This window comes from Hypanus sabinus, chromosome 15 (assembly GCF_030144855.1).
Source record: "Hypanus sabinus isolate sHypSab1 chromosome 15, sHypSab1.hap1, whole genome shotgun sequence".
NCBI lineage: Eukaryota > Metazoa > Chordata > Chondrichthyes > Myliobatiformes > Dasyatidae > Hypanus > Hypanus sabinus.
Window position 1 is genome coordinate 85,849,774 of NC_082720.1, and position 17,391 is coordinate 85,867,164.

The following is a 17,391-nucleotide window of genomic DNA, read 5'->3' on the forward strand; positions in this document are numbered from 1 at the left end:
CAGAAAGAGGAATGGGAAACAAGAGGAGGGAGCTGAACGAGGTAATTGTAAAGGTCAAACACCGGAGAACAATATGTGTTATTTATTTACAACAGTTATACAGGCAATGCCCCAAACACAGCTACCAGTCCATTGATAAAACAGTGCTGCGTTGGGTCCGCTACAGGGCGTGGATAATGGTTCGGTTGCGTAGACTCTGCACGTACTCTTTGGCCTGGTCCAGTCCAGTGGTCTTCTTCTCGATCGGGGGGCTGCCTTCCACCAGCTTCACAAAGTAGTGACAGTAGACCCTGTCCATAATACCAAACATGCCCCGACCATGGTAACGCAGACGTTTCAGGTACTGGCCCTTACCGGAGAAGGACTCGGCTGGTCAGAGAGGGAAGAAGCAGGTGATGAGAGGGAGCCCAAAGGGACTGTGCTCGAGGGCGGCCACCCTCCCCCTTCTTCAACTTTCATACAGTCCGAGGGTCATGAATTCCTGATGAGAGACACAGATTCACAGAGACCCGGGAATGGGCGAAGAGAGAGACACAGAGACACGGGAACGGGTGAAGAGAGAGTCGGAGACACGGGAACGGGTGAAGAGAGAGTCGGAGACACGGGAACGGGTGAAGAGAGAGTCGGAGACACGGGAACGGGTGAAGAGAGAGTCGGAGACACGGGAACGGGTGAAGAGAGAGTCGGAGATACGGGAACGGGTGAAGAGAGAGTCGGAGACACGGGAACGGGTGAAGAGAGTCACAGAGACAAGGGAACGGGTGAAGAGAGAGAGTCACAGACACAGGAACGGGTGAAGAGAGAGTCACAGAGACACAGGAACGGGTGAAGAGAGAGACAGTCACAGAGACAAGGGAACGGGCGAAGAGAGAGAGTCACAGAGACACGGGAACAGGCGAAGAGAGAGAGTCACAGAGACACGGGAACGGGCGAAGAGAGAGTCACAGAGACACGGGAACAGGCGAAGAGAGAGAGTCACAGAGACACGGGAACGGGCGAAGAGAGAGTCACAGAGACCGGGGAACGGGCAAAGAGAGAGTCACAGAGACACGGGAACAGGCAAAGAGAGAGAGTCACAGAGACACGGGAATGGGCGAAGAGAGAGTCACAGAGACCGGGGAACGGGCAAAGAGAGAGTCACAGAGACACGGGAACAGGCAAAGAGAGAGTCACAGAGACACGGGAATGGGCGAAGAGAGTCATAAAGATGCAGGGACAGGCAGAAAGAGTGCCACAGAGGCAGGCAGAGTCACAGAGTTGGGCAAATGGAAAGAGGGGAAAAAGGTATAGCAAGAAAAGGAGAGAGGAAAACAAAGAGGTGGAGAGCAGAGGGATGGAACGAGTCCAGCCATTGCTGAAATTGATGGTTTTATTCCCCAACCAACCAGAGGTGAAACAAAACTGACCCCCACTGTCCCCTTGCCAGTCTTGATCCTGCTAACTCCCCATTCCCCTCAACCTCCCCGCTTTTAACAACAGCCCCCACCCCCACCTGGTAGCACCATTATCCAATAAAACTCAGGCCAGACGCCTTGAGTGAAGGGGGACACAGAGACAGGAGAATTCCCAGAGCAACACCCAGGTACTGGAGCTTACCAACGTAGAGGTTGGATCTATATTCCAGATTGTGATTCCTCACCGCCATTTCCTGAGCTTCTAGAAGGACCTGAGGCAGGTAGCAGATGGAGGGAGAGGGTGAGAGGCAGCTGCATTATAGAATGTAGAACAGTATAGCCCTTCAGCCCACAATATTGTGCTGAACCAAATAAATTCATAATCAAATTAATCTCTTCTGCCTACACAATGTGCATGACCTTCCATTTTCCTCACATTCAGGAACCTATCCAAATGTCCCTTAAAAGTCTCTGATGTTTCTCCCAGACACACACCACTCTTTGTGTAAAAAGAAACCTTTCCCCTCACATCTTTAAAATAACCTCCTCTCACCTTTAATGCATGCCCTCCGGTATTAGATGTTGCAATCTCGGGAAACAGATATCATCTGCCTGCTCTGTATAAGACTGTCATAATCTCAGGTCTCCCTGCAGTTTGTGGTAGACAGGAGACAGAGGAGCAACCTGGAACTCAGGACAAACCATTCCTGCTTGGCCAAAAGCTAGCATCACTTTCCAAAGCCACTGCTCTGAATTCTAAGACCATAAGCCATAGGAACAGAATTGGGCCATTCAGTCCATTGAGTCTGCTCCACCATTCCATCATGGCTGATTTATTAACCCTCTCAATCCCATTCTCCTGCCTTCTCCCTGACTTGGACAAATCAAGAACCTATCAACTTACACTTTAAATACATCAATGACTTGGCCTCTACAGCCATTGAGATTCACCACCCTCTGGCTAAAGAAATCCCTCCTCATGGGTCAATCAAGGATGGGCTTTAAATCCTGGCCACGCCAGACATGATCACGTTCCCCCAAAAAAGAAAACAAAGGATAAAATGGAAGAGTGGAAAGATTTGGGAAGTTGTCAGAAGCGTTACAAAGCAGCGATGAGTTAATGGCGCTATATAAATGCGAGCTTTTCTTATGATTTAGAAGTGGGCTGATAGGGAGAATAGAGTAATACTGCACAGAAACAGTCCCTTCAGCCCATCGAGTCCATACCAACCTGATCTCCCACCTAGTCCCATTTACCTGTGCCTGGACCACAGACTTCCTAACCCCTCCAAACGTCTCTCAAATGTTGAAATTGATCTCACGTCTACACCGGCAGCTTGTTCCACACTCACACCACCCCCGAGTGAAAAAGTTCCCCCTCATGCTTCCCTTAAACATTTCACCTTTCACCCTTAACCCATGAACCTTGTGTTCTTGTCTCATCCAACCTCAGTGGAAAAATCACAAACAAGAGAAAGTCTGCAGATGCTGGAAATCCAAGCAACACTCGCAAAAATGCAGGAGGAACTGGCCCAAAATGTCGACTGTTTACTCTTTTCCACAGATGCTACCTGACCTGCTGAGTTCCTCCAGCATTTTGTGTGTGTTGCTCTGTGGAAAAAGCCTGCGAACTGTTACCCTATCTATACCACTCCTGATTATAGCTCACATTCTCTTACGTGCCAGGGAATAAAGGCCTCATCTGTTCAATGTTTCCTCATCATATGGATATTGTGTGGTCCTCAGGTGTCTCTTACCTCCAACATAACCTTTGCTCCCTTTTTGTCATTGAACTGGAGTTGGGCAACGGCCTGGTCAAAGGTCAACCCTCTTATCTACCAATAAAAACACAGATGTTAAAATCTGGTTTACAGACGGAGACTCTTTCAATTCCACCTCTCAACACCCAGAACCTCTGCACCATTATGTCCAGGTCTTGCACCACCCTGGCATGGTGTTGGTATTGGTTTAATATTGTACCAAGATACAGTGTCAAACTTGTCTTTTACACTGTTCATACTGATCAGATCATCACACAGTGCATTGGGGTAGAACAAGGGAAAACAATAACAGAATGAAGAATAAAGTGTCACAGTTACAGAGAACGTGCAGTGCAGGCAGACAATAACGTACAAGGTCATAATGAGGTAGATTGTGAAGTCAAGAGTCTATCTTATCATACCATGGGAACCATTCAATGGTCTGATAACAGTGGGGTTGAGCCTGATGGGACATGCTTTCGGGTTTTTGTATCTTCTGCCTGATGGGATGGGGAGAAGAGAGAATGTCCAGGGTGTGTGGGGTCTTTGATGAAACTGGCTGATTTACTGAGGCAGCAGTCACGGACAGAACAGTTGTTGTGCCAAACCGTCATGTATCGAGGCAGGGCTACCAAGCTACTATTCAGTCAGACAAGGCAGTGGTCACAGACTGAACAGTTGTACCAGACTGTCGTGTATTGAGACAGGACAGTGGTCACAGACAGAACAGTTGTACCAGACTGTCGTGTATTGAGACAGGACAGTGGTCACAGACAGAACAGTTGTACCAGACCGTCGATTGAGACAGGGCAGTGGTCACAGACTGAACAGTTGTACCAGACCGTCGTGTATTGAAACAGGGCAGTGGTCACAGACTGAACAGTTGTACCAGATGGTCGTGTATTGAGACAGGGCAGTGGTCACAGACTGAACAGTTGTACCAGATGGTCGTGTATTGAGACAGGGCAGTGGTGACAGACAGAACAGTTGTACCAGACTGTTGTGTATTGAGACAGGGCAGTGGTCACAGACTGAACAGTTGTACCAGACCGTCGTGTATTGAGACAGGGCAGTGGTCACAGACTGAACAGTTGTACCAGACCGTCGTGTATTGAGACAGGGCAGTGGTCACAGACAGACAGTTGTGTATTGAGACAGGGCAGTGGTCACAGCCAGAACAGTTGTACCAGACTGTTGTGTATTGAGACAAGACAGTGGTCACAGACAGAACAGTTGCTGTACCAAGTGGTGATTCTATGATGCATCTGTAAAAATGGGTGAGGGTCAAATTTTACAGAAATTCCATGATGAGATTGCTTTGAAGTCAAGAGTCTACTCCACTGTACTATGGGACTGTTTTAATTCCTATCTGAAGACCACTCAGGGTAAAATACTGGATCTGTGCAGATGCTGGAAATCCAGAGCATCACACACAAAATGCTGGAGGATCTCGGCAAGTCAGGCAGAGTCTATGGAAAATTATAAACAGTTGACTTTTCGGGATGAGACACAGGAAGGTCTCAATTGACCTGTGCAGCTCGATTTCAATCACATTATTGGTGGCTGGAATGGAGAGCTACAGTTACAACAACAGATTGACTGGGGCAGTGAGAAACAACTCACCCTATTCAATCTCTCTTCTTAGGCACATATATATAGCTAGAGTGTCTAAGACTTTTGCATTGTGCAGTAGTAATTTAATTTTATGCATTCCCCTGTCATGCTGTTGCAAAAACAAACAAAAACATATGAGAATGATGATAAGCCTGATTCTGGTGTGGTTCTCCATTGGGAACTGAGAGTGGGAAGGGGGCAGGGAGAGGGGAATCAGGCTGCAAAAAGGGAAGGGAGAGGGGAGAGAGTGGGAAGCAGCAGAGAGACATCCTGTAACGATGTAATCAATTGTTTGGAATCAAATGACCTTGTCTGGTGTCTCAGGACAGGGTGTGTCTGCACCCACAGCCCCACCCCACCCTGATATTCCTTCTCTGCCACCTGTCCCACCCTCCTCACAAGGCACTCCACCCTCACCATTCCAAACATCCTTTGCTCCTACCACATTTACAAACTCGCTCTCCGCTCCAAAATGACAAATATAATACTGAGCTAAAGTCTAGGGTACTCTAGCAATATATATGTGCCTAAGACTTTTGCACAGTACTGTAAAGACAGTGATAATAATTTTGATTCTGAGAGTCCATAATCAAAGTAATCGGTGCAGAAAGCGACAGGTACAGAAGGTGTTATTTCCCCAGATAAGCAAGCACAAAGCACAATCGTCAGGTTGCCGTGAGACACATCACCATGGTAACCAGACTTCAGAGACTCACCATCTTTGCCAGGTACCACATCTTGTCCTTGCTATACTTAATCTGTCTTCTGCAGTGGTAAACCTCCTGTGGATGTAGAGGAGAATGTGTAAGGTCCAAAATCTTGGCCTTGGCCTTCAAACTCACCAACCCGCTCCCCTTGCATCTGACTGTTCAGAATTCACAATGGTTCGGAATTTGCCTCCCTCAGCAGTTCGGAACGCAAGCTGGAGGAGCCCAGAGTGTAAACCGGGTGCGTGGACAGACCAGGTTTGGTGTCTGGATTGCCAGAGGTCAGGAACTTGGGAAGGTTCTGACCATGGTCCAGAAATGGAGCAGAAAGGGAAATGGACTGCAAGTAGGATTCACAGATATGAAATCCCCACTTCTTTTGAATTCACCAGGGCCACAGGAAAATCGATTATAGAACATGGTGTAGATGATGTCGAGGGCATCTTCAAGAGGTGATCCCTCAAGAAGGTAGCATTCATCACTGAGGACCCTCACAATGCAGGTCAACCCTCTTCTCTTTGCTACCATCAGGGAGGAGGTACAGGAGGGTGAAGACTCACACTCAACGATTCAGGAACAGCTTCTTCACCACCCCCAGATTTCTGAATGGACAATGAACCCAGGAAATTGTGATGTTGCCATAAAAACTAAATGTCCTCCTCCATTGTATCCCTGTTCCCCCCCACCCTCCATATTCATGTGTCTCTGTATACGCCTCTTAAACATTATCAAACTGCCTGCTTCCATTACTATCCCGGGAAGCCATTCCAGGCACCCACCCACTCTGTGTGAAAACACTTTCAGTCTCTTAAAGAAACTCCCTCAAAAGATAATTGTCAGCTTAGCTTTTCTGAACTACATTTTTAAACTGTGGAATTTAATACGTAAGACAATAAGGGACGCAGACTCAGTTTACACTTTTAAACTCCAGCTCTAGACCAATTTATACAACCTTGCTTTTCACAAACAATTTTTTTTTGTCTTCAATTATTTTTAATGTTATCTTTCACATTTATACATTTATCCCATTGTAAAGCACCTTCAAACTACATCATCTGTTTGAGGCAAAATGAGATGAGGCAACACTTCAGCAGCGAGCCAGTCAGGTCATCTACTGTATCTGGTGCTCCTGATGAGGCCTCTAAATTAGTGAGACCCGACGAAGATTGGGGGATCACTTTGTTGAGCATCTTCTCTTCATCTGCAAACAGCAGGATTTCCCCATGGACAACCATCTTAATTCCTTAACCCATTCCCATTCCGACATGTTGATCCATAATCTCATCTACTGCCACGATGAGGCCACTCTCAGCACCTCATATTCTGTCTAGTAACTTCCAACACGATGGCATAAACATTAATTTCTCAAATCTCTGTTATTTCTCCTACTTCCCCTTTCTTCCATTCCCATTCTGGCTCCCCTATTATCCCTTCTCTTTTCCTCACCCGCCCATCACCTCCCTCTGATGCCCCTACTCCTTCCCTTTTCCCACAGTCCACTCTCCTCTCCAATCAGACTCCTTCTTCTTCAGCTCTTTACCATTTCCACCTATCACCTCCCAGCTTCTTACTTCACCCCACACCCACCCACCCACCTTCCCCCTCACCTGGTCTCACCTATCACCTCCCAGTGTCTCACTTCATCCCCTCCCCACCCACCCACCTTTCCCCTCACCTGGTCTCACCTATCACCTCCCAGTGTCTCACTTCACCCCCCTCCCCTCCCCTACCCACCTTCCCCCTCACCTGGTCTCACCTATCACCTCCCAGTGTCTCACTTCATCCCCTCCCCCACCCACCCACCCACATTCCCCCTTACCTGGTCTCACCTATCTCCTCCCAGTGTCTCACTTCATCCCCCTCCTCACCCACCCACCTTCCCCCTCACCTGGTCTCACCTATCACCTTTCAGTGTTTCACTTCATCCACCTTCCCCCTCACCTGGTCTCACCTATCACCTCCCAGTGTCTCACTTCATCCCCCTCCCACCCACCCACCTTCCCCCTCACCTGGTCTCACCTATCACCTCCCAGTGTCTCACTTCATCCCCTCCCCCACCCACCCACCTTCCCCCTTACCTGGTCTCACCTATCACCTCCCAGTGTCTCACTTCATCCCCTCCCCCACCCACCCACCTTCCCCCTTACCTGGTCTCACCTATCACCTCCCAGTGTCTCACATCATCCCCTCCCCACCCACCTACCTTCCCCCTCACCTGGTCTCACCTATCACCTCCCAGTGTCTCACTTCATCCCCTCCCCACCCACCCACCTTTCCCCTCACCTGGTCTCACCTATCACCTCCCAGTGTCTCACTTCACCCCCCCTCCCCTCCCCTACCCACCTTCCCCCTCACCTGGTCTCACCTATCACCTCCCAGTGTCTCACTTCATCCCCTCCCCACCCACCCACCTTTCCCCTCACCTGGTCTCACCTATCACCTCCCAGTGTCTCACTTCATCCACCTTCCCCCTCACCTGGTCTCACCTATCACCTCCCAGTGTCTCACTTCATTCCCCTCCCTCACCCACCCACCTTCCCCCTCAACTGGTCTCACCTATCACCTCCCAGTGTCTCACTTCATCCCCTCCCACACACACCCACCTTCTCCCTCACCTGGTCTCACCTATCACCTCCCAGTGTCTCAATTCATCCCCCTCACCTGGTCTCACCTATCACCTCCCAGTGTCTCACTTCATCCCCTCCCCCACCCACCCACCTTCCCCCTTACCTGGTCTCACCTATCACCTCCCAGTGTCTCACATCATCCCCTCCCCACCCACCCACCTTCCCCCTCACCTGGTCTCACCTATCACCTCCCAGTGTCTCACTTCATCCCCTCCCCACCCACCCACCTTCCCCCTCACCTGGTCTCGCCTATCACCTCCCAATGTCTCACTTCTTCCCCTCCCCCACCCCACCCACCTTCCCCCTTACCTGGTCTCACCTATCACCTCCCGGTGTCTCACTTCATCCCCTCCCCACCCACCCACCTTCCCCCTCACCTGGTCTCACCTATCATCTCCCAGTGTCTCACTTCATTCTCCTCCCCACCCACCCACCTTCCCCCTCACCTGGTCTCACCTATCACCTCCCAGCTTGTCCTCCTCCTCCCCCACCTTCTTACTCTAGCATCTCTCACTTCCTTTCCAGCCCTGATGAAGAATGTTGGCCCGAAACTCCAACCTTTTATTCTGCTTCATAGATGCTGCCTGACCTGCAGAATTTCTCCAGCATTTTGTGTGTTACGGCAGATTTTGGCCATCGACTCTGCTCCGCAATTCCTTCATAGTTGATCTAATATTCCTCTCAACCCCACTCTCCTGCCTTCTCCCAGTAAGCTCTGGCACCCTGACTAGTCAAGATCCTATCACCCTCCACTTTAAATATACTCAACGACTTGGCCTCCACAACCATCTGTGTCAATGAATTACACAGATTCACCACTCTCTGGACCTTGACTCTCCACTATTGGAAACATCCCCTCCACATCCACCATCTAGGCCTTTCAATATCTCGTTATTCCTCTTTTTCCCTATTCATTTTATATATTATAGTAATTTTTACGTCTTGCACTGTAGTGTTGCTGCAAAACAAAACATTTCATATACAACAAGTAAAATGCAAGAGAGCTTGGCAGGTGACAGCTGAGACCAGGTGAGGGGGAAGGTGGGTGGGTGGGGAGGGGGATGAAGTGAGACACTGGGAGGTGATAGGTGAGACCAGGTGAGGGGGAAGGTGGGTGGGTGAGGGAGGGGGATGAAGTGAGACACTGGGAGGTGATAGGTGAGACCAGGTGAGGGGGAAGGTGGGTGGGTGGGGAGGGGGATGAAGTGAGACACTGGGAGGTGATAGGTGAGACCAGGTGAGGGGGAAGGTGGGTGGGTGGGGAGGGGGATGAAGTGAGACACTGGGAGGTGATAGGTCAGACCAGGTGAGGGGGAAGGTGGGTGGGTGGGGAGGGGGATGAAGTGAGACACTGGGAGGTGATAGGTGAGACCAGGTGAGGGGGAAGGTGGGTGGGGAAGGGGGATGAAGTGAGACACTGGGAGGTGATAGGTGAGACCAGGTGAGGGGGAAGGTGGGTAGGGGAGGGGGGTGAAGTGAGAAGCTGGGAGGTGATAGATGGAAAAGGTAAAGGGCTGAAGAAGGAGTCTGATAGGAGAGGAGAGTGGACCATGGGAGAAAGGGATGGAAGAGAACCGGGGGGGGGGGGGGGGGGTGATAGGCAGATAAGGAGAGAAGAGAAGGGGTGACAGGGGAACTAGAATGGGAAATGGAAAAAGAGTGAACTGGGAGAGGGACGAAAAGTTTAAAAGTTGGGGAAAATGATGTTCATGCTATCAGTTGGAGGCTATTTCAGGAAAGATGATGAGGTGTTGCTCCTCCAACCTGAGAGGGGACTCTTCATAGCAGAAGAGGAGGCCATGGACCGACATTTTGGGATGGGAATGGGAATTAGAATTAAAGGCTGGCTATCAGGAAATCCTGCTCATTTCATACGTTTGTGACGATAAACCTGATTCAGAGACTCGGTAAAGGGACAACTCACCACTGGCCGGCGAGGCTCGTGCGGCAGCTGCGGAGGGTAGACTTTCCGGTTCTTCCTCTCCCAGTTTTTCGCAGGTAGAGCGAGGCTCGAGTGAAAGTTCAAGTGAGGAACGGCTGTGCATGATGCCCGTAACCTGAGGAGGCAGATTGGTGCAGTGTTGAACGATGTAGGTTAGCATCATGGTGAATCTCTTCCGTACCCTCTCCAGATCGTCAACAGAGAACATCACCGCACAGTACAGGCCCTTCAGCCCACAACTTTGTGCCGACATTTAATCTGGGTAAAGAAAACCACAACCTTGTCGACTGGAGTCCATGGCTTTGTGTGCTGACTCGTGGTAGAGTTCACCCATGCCAAACAGATCAAAGAGTAGAGGCCTGATTAAGAGTGGTCCACTGGTCCTCCAGATTCGAAGGTTCCACTCGGGGCTAGCAACCCTGACTGGACAAAAAAATTTGTTTATGGAATCAGCAAAGAAGAATCCTATATCTGTGTGTGATAGACCTGAGTCTCGATGAAAGAACTCCTGAACACCATAAGACCACAAGATATAGGAGCAGAATTAGGCCATTTGGCCCATGAATCTTCTCTGACATTTCATTATGGCTGATCCAATTTTCCTCTCAGCCCCAATCTCCTGCCTTCTCCCCGTATCCCTTCATGCCCTGACCAATCAAAAATCTATCAACCTCTGCCTTAAATATAGATAAAGACATGGCCTCCATAGCAGCCTTTGGCAAAGAATTCCATAGATTCACCACTCTCTGGCTGAAGAAATTCCTCCTCATCTCCGTAACTAAAAGGTTGCCCCTCTATTCTGAGGCTGTATCCTTTGTTCTTAGACTCCCTCACCATAGGATACATCCTCTTCACATCCACTCTATCAAGGCTTTCACAATTCAACAGATTTCAATGAGGTCAGCTGTCATTCTTCTAAATTCCAGTGAATACCGGCCCAGAGCCATCAAATGTTCTTCATATGACAAGCCATTCAATCCTGGAATTATCTTTGTGACTCTCCTTTGAAACCTCTCCATTTTCAGCACATCCATTCCAAGATCAAGGACCTAAAACTGTTCACAATACTCCAAGTGAGGCCTCACCAGTGTTTTATAGAGTCACATTACATCCTTGCTTTTATATTCTCTTGAAACAAACACTAACATTGCATTTGCCTTCCTCACCACAGCCTCAACCTGCATGTTAACCTTCAGGGAATTCCGCACGAGGACTCCCAAGTCCCTCTGCACCTCAGTTTTTTGTATTTTCACTCCATTTAGAAAATGGTCAACCCTTTCGTTTCTTCTACCAAAGTTCACGACCATACAATTCCTGAACCTGTATTCCATTAGCCATTTCTTTGTCCACTCTCCAAATTTGTCTAAGTCCTTCTCTAGCCTCTCTACTTCCTCAAAACTACCTGCTACTCCACCTATCTTCATATCATCTGCAAACTTTGCAACAAAGCCATCAATTCCATCATCTAATTCATTGACATATAACATAAAAAGAATCAGCCCCAACACAGACCCCTGGGGAACACCACTAATCACCGGCAGTTGACCAGTATATGGTTCCCTTTATTTCCACTCTTTGCCTCCTGCTAGTCAGCCTCTGTTTTCGCCATCAGAGAATCTTTTCCATAATACCATGGGCTTGTAGCTTGTTAAGCAGCCTCATGTGTGGCACCTTGTCAAAGGCCTTCTGAAAATCCAAGTGCACATCATCAACCAATTCTCTTTTGTCTATACTGCTTGTTATTTCTTCTAAGAATTTCAAGATTTGTCAGGCAAGATTTTCCCTTTAGGAAACTGTACTGACTACAGCCTATTTTATCATGTGCCTCCAAGTATCCTGAAAAATCATCATTAATAATCAACTCCAACATCTTCCCAACCACTGAGGTCAGACGAACTGGCCTATAGTTTCCTTTCTTCTGCCTCTCTGTCTTCTTAAAGTTGAGTGACCTCTGCAATTTTCCAGTATTCCGGAACTATTCCAGAATCTAGTGATTCTTGGAAGATCATTACTAACGCCTCCATGATCTCTTCAGCCACCTGCTTCAGAACTCTGGGGTGTCCACCGTCTGGTCCAGGTGACTTATCCACCTTCAGACCTTTCAGTTTCCCCAATAACCTTCTCCCTAGTAATAACTTCACACACTTCATGACCCTGATATCCACTACACTGTTAGAGTATCCACCATGAAGACTGATGCAAAATACTGATTAAGTTCATCCACCATTTTGTTGTTCACCATTACGACCTCTCCAGCATCGTCTTCCAGCAGTCCGATATCCACTCTCACTTCTCTTTTACACTATATACTCACACACACACAGAAACTTTTGGTATCTTCTTCAATATTATTGGTTAGCTTACTTTCGTATTCTATTTTTACCTTCTTAATGACTATTTTATTGCCTTCTGTTGGTTTTTAAAAGCTTCCCAATGCTCTGACTTCCCCACTAATTTTTGCTCGATTATCTGCCCTCTCTTTTGCTTTTAAGTTGCTTTTGACTCCTCTGTCATCTTTCCTTTAGAATACTTCTTCCTCTTTGGGATGGATATATTCTGCGCCTTCCGAATTGGTTCCAGATACTCCAGTCATTGCTGCTCTGTCGTCATCTTTGCCAGTGTTCGTTTCCAATCCGTTCCAGCCAACTCCTCTCCCATGCCTCTGTAATTCCCTTTACCGTAAGGCTGATACACACAAAATGCTGGTGGAACGCAGCAGGTCAGGCAGCATCTATAGGGAGAAGCTCTATCAACGTTTCCGGCCGAATCCCATTCCCATTCTGATATGTCTATCCATGACCTCGCCTACTGTCAAGATGAAGCCACACTCAGGTTGGAGGAACAACACCCTGTATTCTGTCTGGGTAGCCTCCAACCTGATGGCATGAACTAAATTCTCTAACTTCCGTTAATGCCCCTCCTCCCTTTCTTACCCCATCCCTGATATATTTAGCTTTTTCCCCCTTTTTTTTCTCTCTTTCTGCGCATCACTCTGCCTGTTCTCCATCTCCCCTCCCCCTTTCTTTCTCCCTGGGCCTCCAGTCCCATGATCCTTTCCCTTCTCTAGCTCTGTATTCCTTTCGCCAATCACCTTTCCGGCTCTCAGCTTCACCCCACCCCCTCCAGTCTTCTCCTATCATTTGCCCTCCCCCTCCTTCTATCAAATTTCTTACTATCTTTCCTTTCAGTTAGTCCTGACGAAGGGTCTCGGCCCGAAATGTCAACAGTGCTTCTCCTTATAGATGCTGCCTGGCCAGCTGTGTTCCACCAGCATTTCGTGTGTGTTGTTTGAATTTCCAGTATCTGCAAATTTCCTCGTGTAAGACTGATACATCTGACTTTAGCTTCTCTTTCTCAAATTTCAGAGTGAATTCGATCACATTATGATCACTTGTCCGTAAAAATTCTTTAACCTTTAATGTAATCAATTCTGGTTCATTGCACAACACCAAATCTAGAATAGCTGATCCCCTAGTGGGCTCAACTATGAGCTGCTTTAAAAAGCCATCCCGCAGGCACTCTTAAAAAATCCCCCTCCTGGAATCCAGCGCCAACCTGATGTTCCTAACCTACCTGCAAATTGAAATCTCCATGGCTACTGTAACATTGCCCTTTTGACATGCATTTCTATCTCCCGTTGTAATCTGCAGACCACATCCTTACCATTGTTTGGGGGTCTGTATACAGCCCCCATCAATGTTATTTTTACCTTTGCAGTTCTGTAGTTCTATCTACAATGATTCAACACCTTCCAACCCCGTGTCTTTCTAGTGGTTTGATTTCATTTATTACCAACAGAGCAAAACTGCCCCCTCTGCCTTCCTGCCTGTCCTTTCGATACCATGTTAATCCTTGGACATTAAGCTCCCAGCTATAATCTTCCTTCTGCCATGATTCAGTGATGCCCACAACATCATTCCTAACAATCTGCAACTGTGCTGCAAGTTCACCTACCTTACTCCATATACTGCACGCATTCAGATACACCGTCAGTCCTGTATTCACCCTTTTTGATTTTGTCTGCCTTTTACGTTGCAATTCATCCTGTTGCCTGCAATTTTGCCCTATCAACAGTCTCTTCTCACCTCACATTGCCTCATCTTCAGCTTTATTATTTGCCTTTCTGACGATACTTCCTGCATTGAAATATACACAGCTCAGTACACTAGTCACACCATGCTCAACTTTTTGATTTCTAACTTTGTCTGAGATCTTAACCACATCTACCCTCACAACCTTTCCACTAACTGTTCTGGCACTCTGGTTCCCATCCCCCTGCTATTCTAAACACCACTGTGCAGCACTGTGCAAACTTCGCCCTCAGATATTAGTCCCCTTTCAGTTCAGTTGCAAACCATCCCTTCTGTACAGGTCACACCTTCCTTGGAAGCCCTGAACACCACCAAGATCAAGACCAGAATTGGTTTTACGAATGTACGAACCACGTACAACACTGGCAAGCTAGCAGAATGCTGGCGTGTGACAGAGAATGACCATGCCAAGCTGTTGTCATTCCACAGCACAAGCCTAAATGTTGGAGATGGATTGGGGACGTGATGAGAAGAGAGAGACCAACTCCATCATTGAGACAGCACTTCATTGGACCCCTGATGGACGGAGAAAACATGGGAGACCAAATACAACTTGGTGCCCTACCAAAATGATGTCCCTGAACCACTCCTGGGCACAATAGAGAAGATGGCCAAGGACAGACAGAGATGGAGGACCTCCATTGCTGCCCTAAATATCAGTGGCATTACAGGCATTTGATGATGATTAATGCCTTGAAATGAATCTCAAGTTTGTATATGGAAAATGTAAGAAGCTTACTTTGAGCTAGAATGACCTTTACTTACTTTTTACGCTCATTACGGTTGCTGGTGTTTCGGATGGTAATGAAGGTCATTCATCTCTGTCTGTCCTTGGCCACTCAGACGTAGAAAGATTCTTCATTGCTGCTTCCATAACGCTCTTGTGTGACTAGTCAGGGTTGTTAACCCTGCGCTGAAATCCTGAACCTGGAGTACCAGTGGACCACTCTTAGTCCGGCCTCTACCCTTCGACCTGTTTGGCATGGATGACCCCACCAAGAGTCAAAGCACGTGGCCGAGACTCCAGTCAGCATAGCTTTCCGGATCAGTGAGGCATGCAAGCCTCCAAATCCTACAACATGGTTGTGGTCCTCTTGGCAGTTTCTTGAAGGCACCCACAGGAAAATAAAGGAATACAATAGTTTCCACAAAAAAAAACACACAATACAAAGACTGACAAGCCTCCAACATGCAAAAAGGATAAATTGTGTAAACAATAAAAAAGAAATAATACTGAAAACACGAGCTGGGGGCTCTGCGACGAGTAGTCAAAACTGTACAATGTATCTGCCATCAAGGACTTACAGTACTGAGCAAGTCTTAGACGCGTAAAAAGCTCTGTAAAGCAAAGATGCTTTTTAAATATCAAAAAAAAATTACTATTAACAGCAGTAAACATAAAAAACTAAATCAAACCAACATTTAGTGTGACCACCAAACTTAATCAATTCCCTTAGGCACCCTAGTCTTTGTGTTTTTGTGCACAGGTGAGTCTCTTGGCATTATTTTCACTCAGGAAGAATGGCTTTTTGGCAGCATCTCTTCAGCCCAACAACCCTGCTCCGCCATTCAATCAAAACTGATTTATTATCCCTCTGAACCCCATTCTCCTGCCTTCTCCCTGTGATCCCCTGACCAATCAAAAAACAATCAACCTCCGCTTTAAATATACCCAATAATTCCACGGCCGCCTATCGCAAAGAATTCCAGGTTCATCACCTCTGGCGAAAGAAATGTTCTAAATGGAAACTGTCTTCTAAGGCTGTGTCCTCTGGCCTTGACTCCCCCAGTATAGAAAACAGCCTCTCCACATCCACTCTATCTGTGTCCTCTGGCCCTAGACTCCCCCCACTATAGGAAACATCCTCTCCACATCCACTCTCTCTGTGTCCTCTGGTCCTAGACTCCCTCACTATAGGAAATAACCTCTCCACATCCACTCTATCTGTGTCCTCTGGTCCTAGACTCCCCCACTATAGGAAACATCTTCTCCACATCCATTCTATCTGTGTCCTCTGGTCCTAGACTCCCCCACTATAGAAAACATCCTCTCCACATCCATTCTATCTGTGTCCTCTGGTCCTTGAGTTCCCCGCGATAGAAAACATCCTCTCCACATCCACTCTATCTACACCGTTCAATATTCGATAGGTTTCAATGAGATCTCTGCTCACTGTTCTAAACTCGATCGAGTACAGGCCCAGAGCCATCAAACTATGGTCCGGGTGCAGGTCGATGAGAGTAGGTAGTTTAAATGGTTCGGACTCGATGGGCTGAAAGGCCTGTTTCAGTGCTGGACTTTTCTACGACTCTAACATACTCCTCATGCGTTAACCCTTTCATCCCGGGATCATTCTCGTGAACTGCTCCAATGCCAGCACAATTACGCACTCTCACCTTGAATGGACGTGTGTCAGGAGATTCCTCACGGCTGCCAGACCTTAAACAGAGACAGGAAGACAAATAAGAGCGGGAGAGAGGAGCCGGCGACACTCATTGAGCGAACTGTACACAGACACCTACCTGGCCAGAGGGAAGTTGCCATGTTACATTCGGCCGCACTATCCAGGCCCGACCAATCGCACACCCCGATCCCCCCCACTCCGCCCTCGATTGCAATGGCTGACTGGCTCAGACTGACGATTTACTAAATTTTGCTTTTCTGTGTGTGTGCTTTTATATTAACGGAGAAAGCGGTGCGTCCGGCGTGGGCTCTACAACTGAGCGATCGAACGAAGTGTTCGCCACGCCGGCCTGGCTGGGTGGATCGGTCGCAGTTTTGAAACGCGTTTCCTCAGTGCGCGCGGGACCCGTAGCTGGGACGCCCACAGAATGAAAGAGGAATTCAGGCAGCGTTCAGAGAAATAAATGGTGCTCAGAGCCTTCAGAGTTTTGTGTGTGTGCTTGTCAGTTACTTTGGATTCCCAGCATTTCCCCGGGGATACACCACGTTTGGGAGCCAGGGAGGGAAGGACAGAGAGAAAGGGGAAGGGAGAGGGGGTAAAGAAAGAGAGTGAGTTGGGAAGAAAGGAGGAGGAGGGGGATAGAGAGAGAAGAGAGTGGGGGTAGAGAGAGAGGGATGGGGAAAGGAGAGTGGGTTAGAGAAACTGATGGGAGTGGGATAAGCAGTCCATAAGCAGAGTGGGTGGGATCCTTCAAGATGTTACTAGCCCTTTTCCAGCACCTTTGCGTTCTTCATCAGGGAGGAGGTACAGGAGCCTCAGGACCCACACCACCAGGTTCAGGAACAGTGATT

General features: G+C 48.0%; 1 protein-coding gene across 2 annotated transcripts; it reads right to left on the minus strand.

The window, feature by feature from the left end:
- Positions 1-67: 67 nt before the first annotated feature.
- mrpl22 (mitochondrial ribosomal protein L22) lies at positions 68-16,912 on the minus strand. Of its 2 annotated transcripts, XM_059990658.1 has the most exons (7): positions 16,659-16,906; positions 16,533-16,575; positions 10,027-10,159; positions 5,485-5,550; positions 3,152-3,229; positions 1,597-1,666; positions 68-369 (listed from the first exon to the last, which is right to left on the minus strand). In XM_059990658.1, the coding sequence occupies exons 1-7, from the start codon at positions 16,678-16,680 to the stop codon at positions 161-163; spliced, it is 621 nt and encodes a 206-aa protein (XP_059846641.1). In that variant the 5' UTR covers positions 16,681-16,906; the 3' UTR covers positions 68-160. The 2 variants fall into 2 exon arrangements, with proteins under 2 accessions (XP_059846641.1, XP_059846642.1); XM_059990659.1 differs by lacking the exon at positions 3,152-3,229 and having other exon boundaries at positions 16,659-16,912.
- Positions 16,913-17,391: the final 479 nt, after the last annotated feature.

Excerpts from the sequence above, each read along its gene's own strand:
- mrpl22 (XM_059990658.1), bottom strand. The coding sequence starts at position 16,680 with ATGGCAACTTCCCTCTGGCCAG. Across the intron at positions 16,576-16,658 it reads GGCAACTTCCCTCTGGCCAG|GTCTGGCAGCCGTGAGGAAT; the intron begins GTAGGTGTCTGT and ends TCTCTGTTTAAG. Across the intron at positions 370-1,596 it reads TAGATCCAACCTCTACGTTG|CCGAGTCCTTCTCCGGTAAG; the intron begins GTAAGCTCCAGT and ends CTCTCTGACCAG.